Genomic DNA, 8324 nt, shown 5'->3' on the forward strand with positions numbered 1-8324 from the left:
TAATTGACATGAACCCCCCAGCCAAACGCTCCTTCTGCTGCCACTAAGCCGAAGCCCAGCACCGCCAGCCCCTTCTCCTGTAGGTTCTAAAGTTGGCAGCGATCCTGGGGCGAGGGCAGGGGTGGGGGAAGAAGGGGGGCTGCAGGGCAGCTGCTGGGGAGTGGGGAAGCCAGCTGTGCAGAGCTGGACCCACGCTCCCCGCCTCCCAGCCAACAGCTATGCACAACCCGGTGCCTCTGCTAATTGGTAATTGGCCCCCTTGTCACTGGAGGGGTGGGGGTGGGTGGCGCAGCTGTAACACACTGCCCTGGAAGGGGAAAGTGGGCGGGTTCTGCCAGCTGGAGAGGAATGGGTACCTCTCGGCCCGGGAGCCAGGATGATGTTCCATCCTGCCTGACAGGGGCTGGGCACGTGCCCAAGGTCATCGGAAACCACTGGGACAGCAGGAGCCCTGTTTGGGTCTGTTTGGGTCTCCCGCCCCTGCTCAAGGTCTGGCCCACAAGGAGAAGTCGTGCGGAGCGGGGAAAGCGCGTGAGGCGGGCTGAAGGGAAGGCCGGCTGCATCACTGGCTCCCATGTGTCACTGGACGTGTCTCGACCCTCTCTGGGCCTCAGCTTTGTTGTCTGTATGCTGAGGCTTAGCTGATCTGGAAAGTTCCTTCTGGCTTTGAGAGTCAATGGCTTTTAACTCTGGATTCTAGAATTCTCTGCTCTTACCCCGAGATTGCAAAATTCTAAGGATCTGTATTTAAAGTGTTTGAGAGACTGTAGTTCTAAGGTTCTAGAATCATTCATTTCTCTATTTCACTGTTTCTCAACCTTTATTCGGTGTCACCGCCCTAAGGAGAGTTTTTAAAATCTTAATCTGTTATCTCATGAAGTTTTAATATCACAGATATGCTGTAAATCTGTTTATGGACGATATGCATAGCGATACTTTATACACAGAAAGAATAAGATTTTCTTTGCTCCTCAAAAACCGATGTTCGCCGCCAAAGGAGTGATAGTCCCATGAGAATATATGTCACAGTTCCAAGAGCCAAGAATTTGATGGCCCTCGGATTCTAGAACTGAAAGATTCTATTTTGGGGTTCAAGATTCTAGAATGACCCTAGGAACGATAGAAATGCGTACATACGTTGACCAAGAGGCACATTCTAGATTGTTCACTGAAGCCTTGTGCACAACATCTAAAACCCAGAAGCTGCCCCAGTGTCTACGGATAGGAAATCAGATTCCTAAATAGAGGTGGAGTCACACGGTGGAATACTACACAGCGAGGAAAAAGAACAAACCTCTGTTACAGGCACCTCTATGGAGGAGCCTTCTGGACATCGCATGCAGCGAGAGAAGTCAGACACAAAAGAGAAAATATGATTCCATTTAAATAAAATAGGAAACCAGGCAAAATGAATCTATGCTGCTGGGATTCAGCATTGTGTGTGTGCTGGGGGTGCGTGAGGGTGTAGCTAGGAAGCTGGAGATGTTTTTTTCTTTATGACACATCCAGCTCTCAGCCACACAAATGTTGCCTGGCGTGTGCCCTGTTCTGGGTTTATAGGTGAGCTCGGGCTGTGCAGATCCATCACTATGGTCTGAATATGTCCCCTCCCCCGCCGCCCCGCAATGCATGTGTTGATCCAAAGCCGGAAAAGTGATGGTATGAGGAGGTGGGGGCCTTTGGGGGGCGATTAGGTCATGAGGGTGGAGCTTTCATGGGTGGGGTCAGTGTCCTTATAAAAGAGACCCCAGAGAGCTCCCTGCCCCTTCCGCCATATGGGGACACACTGAGAAGATGCCATCTGTGGACCAGGAGGTGGACTCTGACCAGGACGCGACCACGCTGGTACTTAGACCTTGGACTTCCAGCCTCCAGGATTATGAGAAATAAATTTCTGTTGTTTATAAACCATCCAGCCTGGCGTATTTTGTGATACCAACCTGGACGGACTAAGACATCCGTTGAGCTGTGTATTTCTCCGTATGTAGGAAACACTTTAGAAACACATTTTTAAGAAAAGATTCTGGAAATGTGTTTAATCAAAACTCCAGAATTATATGTCCTCAAGAGTCTTTATGATTGTGATATTTTGCAACAGGACTCAGCAAAACCACAGCCTGTATATCGAATTTGGCCTACTGCCTGTTTCTTTAAATAAAGTTTTATTGGAATTCGGCCCCATCCATTCACCTAGTGCCCTCTACAGAGGCTTTCGCACTATGAGGCCAGAGCAGAGTTGTTGCAACAGAGACCTCTGGTCCACAAAATAGAAAATATTTACTATGTGGCCCTTTACAGGAAAAGTCTGCTGGGGCTCAAGTCTAGAATTATAAGTCCCAACACGCCTTTGGTTCTGTGATCTAGAATCTGATGTTCTTGTGTCTGCAAGATTTCTGTAGCCAAGAATCTCATGGGAATTTAGAGTTTATATTTCTAGGTGTTTGAGATTCTAGATTCTCAGTTGTCTAGAAGTTCCAAGTCCCTGCCTCTTCCCATTTGCTCTCATACCTGCCTCCACCAAGAGCTGTGTTCCATTGCCCTTGGCTTCCGCCAGCTCAGGAATCTCCATGGTTGCCCAGCACACATAGTTCCCGCTGTCGTTAAGACTCACGTGGTCCAGCTGCAGGGTGAGATTGCCAGGCGGCTGCCAGGAGAGCCGTCCCTGGGGCCCACAGACCCCCAGGCTGAGGGTGCCATTGGTGATGTGTGGCGGGCACAAGGTGACACTGTCCTTGGTCCACTCGACGCGGAGCTGCTCCCAGGCCTGAGACAGTACCACCTGACAGGTCAAGGTCACCTGGCTGTCCTGCTTCACCTGTAGCAGCTTAGGTTCCTGGTGCACGCTCAGGCCTGTGGCTCTTTGCAGGGCTGGGGATGGAAGAGATGAGTGAGGTCTCTCAGTGTTCGTGTGTGTGTGTGTGTGTGTGTGTGTCTCATTCCCTGAATGAGCCCACAGGAGTAAGGCAGCAAGAGATTAAAACCTTGCTGTCTGCGTGATCACTTCTCCTCGCTGAGACTCAATGGCCTTTCCTGTGAAGTGGGTATAACTCAGCGTTTGTGAAATTTCAAGACGAACTTTATGACACATCCAACTCTCAGCCACACAAATGTTGCCTGGCGTGTGCCCTGTTCTGGACACCTTGGACACAGACACAGAGGTGGCCGAGACAGACAAAAATCCCCGCCCTCAGGTCGCTGACCGGGGACAAAGAGAGACACAGGAAGTCGTGAAATGGGAATCGTGGCGGAGGAAAGGAATGGCGAGTGGCAACAGAGGATAAAGATGAGGTGAGAGAGAATCTACTTATCGAGGGTGGTCAGGGAAGTCCTCCTGGGGGAGGTGGCATTCGAGCAAGGATCTGAATGGTAAAAAGTAGCCAGTCCTGGTAAGTAAGGAAGATGTGGAGGAAGGGTATTCATGGCAGAGAAAACAGCCATGAAAAGGCCCTGCAGCCGGACTTGGTGAGTTGGAGGAGCAGCGAGGAGGCCTTGTGGCTGGAGCAGAGACATCACAGGGAGGGGAGAGGGAGGAAGTGGGGTCAGATAGGTCGGCGAGAAATGGCTCATACAAGGCCAGGCGGGCCACAGGGGTGGGGTTCGGTGGGGTGGAGAGGCGGAGATGGGGAAAGGGCAACTTGCTTTTTAATCTAAGTGCGATGGGACATCAATCGGCAGAGCTGGGGGAAACGTGGTCCAGTCTGAGTTTTAAAGAGATCATCCCGGCTGCATGGTGAGGATGGATTATGGGGTAGGGGGTTTGGGGACAGCCAGGAGACAATGGTCCCAGCGAGCAGTAATGGGGACTGGATCCTGGAGAGAAGGGGTCAGAGTCTGAATGGATTTCGAGGGAGTTGCAAGGAAAATTGAACTGGAAAAGAGAGAAGAGGGATGGTGACGGTTCCCGAGGTTTTAGCCTGAGGGAATGTGTGAGTGGCTTTGACCAAGATTTGGGACTCGGAGGGGAGGGGAAGGGACGGAGGCCTAGTAGGAAGAGTCTGCTTCTGGCGCCTGCTAGATCCCCCAGAAGGGGTGAGTTTGTGTTAAGCTCCCGGCATTTGAGACGTCACTGGGGCTGATGCTAGAGAGAAGAGTTCTAGGGAAGAGTGTTTCAGGCAGAGGGAACAGCATGTGCAAAGGCCCAGAGGTGGAATCAAGCTCAGCGTGTTGTGGGGAAAATAAAGAAAGACAAAGCCAGCAGGCCGACCGACAGGGAGAGGGGGAACGTAGAGGTGGGTGGAGATGAGAGAGGCCAGCGGGGCCAGCTCAGCGAGGCTGGTATGTCGGTCACGGGTCGACTTCTTTCCTGGGGGCCCCTCTGAGGACTTTAGATGCACTCCATCGGCCCTCCCAAGGTCCTGAGTACCGGGGAGAGACAGGCCGCAGTTGGCGGGGCAGAGACTGAGGTGCAGAGTGGCTGAGTGGGAGCACAGGCAGCTGGAGTGACGGACAGCAGGAGGGGGTGCAGAGAGGAGGGAGGCCCAAATACTCACCCCAGAACTGCCACAAGATGACCAGCACTGTGACCAAGGACCCCATTCCTGGCGACTGAGGCGCCCCTCGCCCCACCGGTGCTCCGCCGCCCCCTCTTCCTCTCCCACTTGACAGACTTCCTGCCACAATCTCCGCCCCAGCCACAAGGTGAATGTGACATCCTGGCCAGACGCAGACGTCCGGTGGCCAATGTGGCTTGGGGCTCCACTTCCTGCCATCTTGTGCCTCAGTTTCCCAATTGTTTTTTTTTTTTAGTCTGAAAACCAGCGTGCATTATGTGAATGGAGATAATGTGTCCCAGTAAATGAAAATCTTTCCAGAAGTTTCTACATAAACATACCCGGGCTGGGGGGACAGGTGATGCAGTGGTGGGGGAAGGGAGCAGCGGCTGATCAAATAGTGGAATCCAGCCTCAGCTATTTGTTCTCAAAATGTCTTCCTTTGAGGGTCGGAGGCATGGATTTCTGCTGATGGCTTTGGGTTCCACAGCAGCTATAGAGAGTTTCTCTGACCCCACGACCTGGAGAGAAGTTTAAAGCCTCAGCTGAAGCGGTTCGTAGGCTCTGGACTGCCTCCCAGCCCTGTACCTGTCACCCCAGGTGCTGGCAGAACCCCCTGCACGTAGGGGCCAGACCCTTAGGCCTCAGCCACAGTGTGACTGTCACCCAGAAGGAAGAGGGCCTGTGTCCTTTGCAGAATCGTTTTTATCAGCCGCAGGAGGCCCTGCAGCGGCTTCTCTCACCTCCCCCGGGGACACACACGGCCTCGCAGCCTCCACCGATTAGTCCTTCCCCCTCCTTTGGACTCTCCAAAGCAACACCTCCCCCCACGGAGGGGCAATGCTGGAGACCCTGGGTAGATCCAGTCCCAGGCTGGTGGGGAGGACACAGGCATTCCTAGCCCTGTGGATTCTGCGTGGGCGGGGAAGCTTCTGGAGATGACAGAGCCCGGGGCTGTGTAGGATGTGCAGGAGTTCAGCTGCGCCGTAGGGAGGAAAAGAACGCATCTGTCTCTCTGAGCATCCGCTTGGGCAAAGGCCTTGGGTTTTTCAGTAAACGCAAGGCTCGTGAGTAGTCCGGGGCTAGATGTGGGAGACGGGGTAGAAATCTAGTTTGAGCAGCAGCGCGGGTGACCAAGTGGGGAGGCTGAGGCGCCGGGAGGCCTAGGGGTGGGCTCTAGGTCACACGGCAGGACCGCGGTGGGAGGTCGAACCCAGGCTTCCTGCCTCTCCAACTCAGCCATCACTACCAAAGTCACCTGGGGCGTCCCAGCGCGGGACTACATTTCCCAGCCTGCCGCGCGGGGCGCGCGCCTGCGCGCTGCAGCCAGTGATGGAGAGCTGACGGGGGGCGCGGCAGCGGCGGCGAGTGCTCGGCGGGCCATTGGCTCCCGGCAGCGGCAAAGGCAGCTTGGGGATTCCAAGAGCGAGCGGGGCCCGCGGGCCGGGCCGGGCCGAGCTGGGCTGCAGCCATGGAAGACCAAAGGGTAAGACCGGGGCTGCGCGCGCGGGGTCTGCGGCGGGGGTACCCAAAGGGAGGGGACCAGGTGTTGCCGCAGCGTTCTCCCCGCCCCCGCCCCCAGCTGCTCTGCGGCCGAGGCCCCACCTCCGCCGCAACCAGGCCGGGTCTAGTCCCTCCATCCAGCGCGCAGCCGCCCAGACACCCCATCATCTTAGCCAGGGGCATCCCCTCCACGTCCCCGCCTCCGCCCAGTATCCCGGACCCAACCTTGACCCCATCCTCCACGCCTCTCGTCCGGACTGCGGACCAGGTGTCCTGGCCACCGCCCCACCCCGCCTCCGAGGACGCCTCACCCGTTCAGTCCAGGTGACCCCACCGACCCTGCGCCCCTAGAAAAGAGACCCGTCTGAGGCCTGGGTCAGGGCTACAGGCCCCAGCAGGATCCTCCCACGCCGCCTCCTTCCCTCCCGGCATCCCCTCCCCCAGACCGCCCCACCTCCGCATCTACCTGGGCTCTCTGGCACGCCCCTCCCAGATTCTTCTTTTCTTCTCGTTTATCCCTTTTCCCAGGCTAGCCCATTTTTAGCAGACATCATTTTCTTCTGGGGTTTTCTTTCCGCGAGCTAGCCCCTCACCCCGCCCTCAAATGCTGGTACCTGGTGGAAGGCTTTGTGCTCTGGCCGCGGGTCTGCCCTTTCCCGAGAGGCTGTCTCCGTGCCTCGGTTTCCTCTCCTGTAAAATGGGCACCCTCACGGTGCCCACCTGCTGGGTGAGGGAGGGTAGGGCCAGAGCTTCGCCCAGGGCCTGCTTCCTGGCGCGTGCCCCCACATCTCCTCCCTGGATCCTTGGAGGGCAGAGTGGGGAGCCCCAGGTGGGGGAGCTGGGCCAATCTGAGGGGCTTACCTGCCCTGCGTGTGCGTGCCCTTCCGTGGGGACAGGAGGCTCTGCGAAAGATCATCACAACGCTGGCCGTGAAGAATGAAGAGATTCAGAGTTTTATCTACTCCCTCAAGCAGATGCTGCTGAATGTGGAGGTGAGGCCACCACCCCCAGGAAGGAGGTCTTGGGGCAGGTAGATAGGAGGGAAGGAGGGGCAGCCCTATGAGTTAGACTGCCGCTGCTGATGACCGTCCGACCCGGCCTGGCTGCCCTGTCCAGGCCTCAGTTTCCCCATCTGAGCACGGGCTTTGGCCAATCCCGCAACGTCTCTCCAAGGCAAACTCGGCCAAGGTGCAGGAGGACCTGGAGGCGGAGTTCCAGTCCCTCTTCTCCCTCCTGGAGGAGCTGAAGGAGGGAATGCTCATGAAGATAAAGCAGGACCGGGCCAGCCGCACCTACGAGCTGCAGGTGTGTGTGGGGAACTCTTCTAGGCCTCCGCTCAGACGCTACCCCCACTGCACCCCTCAGACTCCACAGAGCCCGGCTGGCCTCATATTTTCCTCCAAAACTGCTCCTTTTCCAACGTCCCTTCTTGGAGATACCCCCAAGTATCTGGAGCCGGACACCCCGATGGTGTCGGTCTCACCCCCTCTTCCCCTGGTCTCCTGCCTGTACCCTCCCTGGCTCGTGACCCATCACTGCCCTACCCACCTGCTCTCCCTCTTAATCCCCTGTCCCATGTTGCCACAGCCACACCCACACATCTGGTCGTTCCTCCCTCCTGCCCTCACCCAGTGCCTTTAGTTTCTCAGCCCTTCCCACCGGTTCCCCGCATCTGATGGCCGGACACCCCCATGGCTCCCATGGGATCTCAGAGGCCAAGCTGGGGTCACTGGGGCTGCATCGAAACTCCTAGGCAACTTCTTAACTTCCCAGATTCCCGTTCCCAGGGGACGTGGAGCTCCGGAGCTCAGGTGTGGCCTGGGCATATGAGTTTTTTCAGGACGGGATTCCCAGGTGATTCTGTTGAGCTGCCAGGAGCAGCATCCAACGTCCCTCAGGCCTCCATCTCCCACGTGGAGCTGGAGAAAGGCGTGATACCTGGGTCCCTCCTAAGGCGATGGGGAGGCTTAGGGGGGTTTGATGCCCTGGGGTGAGGTGTGTCATCCCTCAGTGCCATGCCACCTGCAGAACCAACTGGCTGCTTGCACACGGGCCCTGGAGAGCTCCGAGGAGCTTCTGGAGACGGCCAACCAGACCCTGCAGGCCACGGACAGAGGCGACTTTCCTCAGGTGGGTGCCTCGGAAGCCGTGCTGGTGCAGCTGCCAGACCAAATACAGGACACCCAGTTGAATTTGCATTTCAGATCCACTGCGAGTAATTTTTTAGTGTAAGTATGGCGCATGCAATATTTAGTATAAGTATGTCACAAGGATCGCATGGGACGTTCTTATACTGAAAGAATTGTTCACTGTCGATCTGAAATTCAAATT

At 56.2% G+C, this 8324-nt stretch overlaps 2 protein-coding genes across 4 annotated transcripts in view; one reads left to right on the forward strand and one right to left on the reverse strand.

Annotated features, from left to right (window-relative positions):
- TMIGD2 (transmembrane and immunoglobulin domain containing 2) overlaps positions 1-4536 on the reverse strand; it is a 5841-nt gene extending 1305 nt beyond the window's left edge. The window contains 2 exon segments of the mRNA XM_011381930.2: positions 2513-2868; positions 4491-4536. Of these exon segments, the coding sequence (XP_011380232.2) occupies positions 2513-2868; positions 4491-4536 (402 nt within the window).
- A 1267-nt stretch (positions 4537-5803) lies between these two features.
- FSD1 (fibronectin type III and SPRY domain containing 1) overlaps positions 5804-8324 on the forward strand; it is a 13097-nt gene continuing 10576 nt past the window's right edge. For 2 of the 3 annotated variants that reach the window (XM_011381911.2, XM_023524280.1), the window contains exons 1-4: positions 5804-5976; positions 6890-6985; positions 7167-7298; positions 8022-8123. In XM_011381911.2, coding sequence (XP_011380213.1) covers positions 5962-5976; positions 6890-6985; positions 7167-7298; positions 8022-8123 — 345 coding nt within the window. In that variant the 5' untranslated portion in view covers positions 5804-5961. Of the gene's footprint in view, positions 5977-6521; positions 6604-6889; positions 6986-7166; positions 7299-8021; positions 8124-8324 lie in introns of all 3 variants that reach the window. The other variant, XM_023524279.1, reaches the window with a different exon arrangement.

This window comes from Pteropus vampyrus, unplaced genomic scaffold (genome assembly GCF_000151845.1).
Source record: "Pteropus vampyrus isolate Shadow unplaced genomic scaffold, Pvam_2.0 Scaffold459, whole genome shotgun sequence".
Taxonomy (NCBI): domain Eukaryota; kingdom Metazoa; phylum Chordata; class Mammalia; order Chiroptera; family Pteropodidae; genus Pteropus; species Pteropus vampyrus.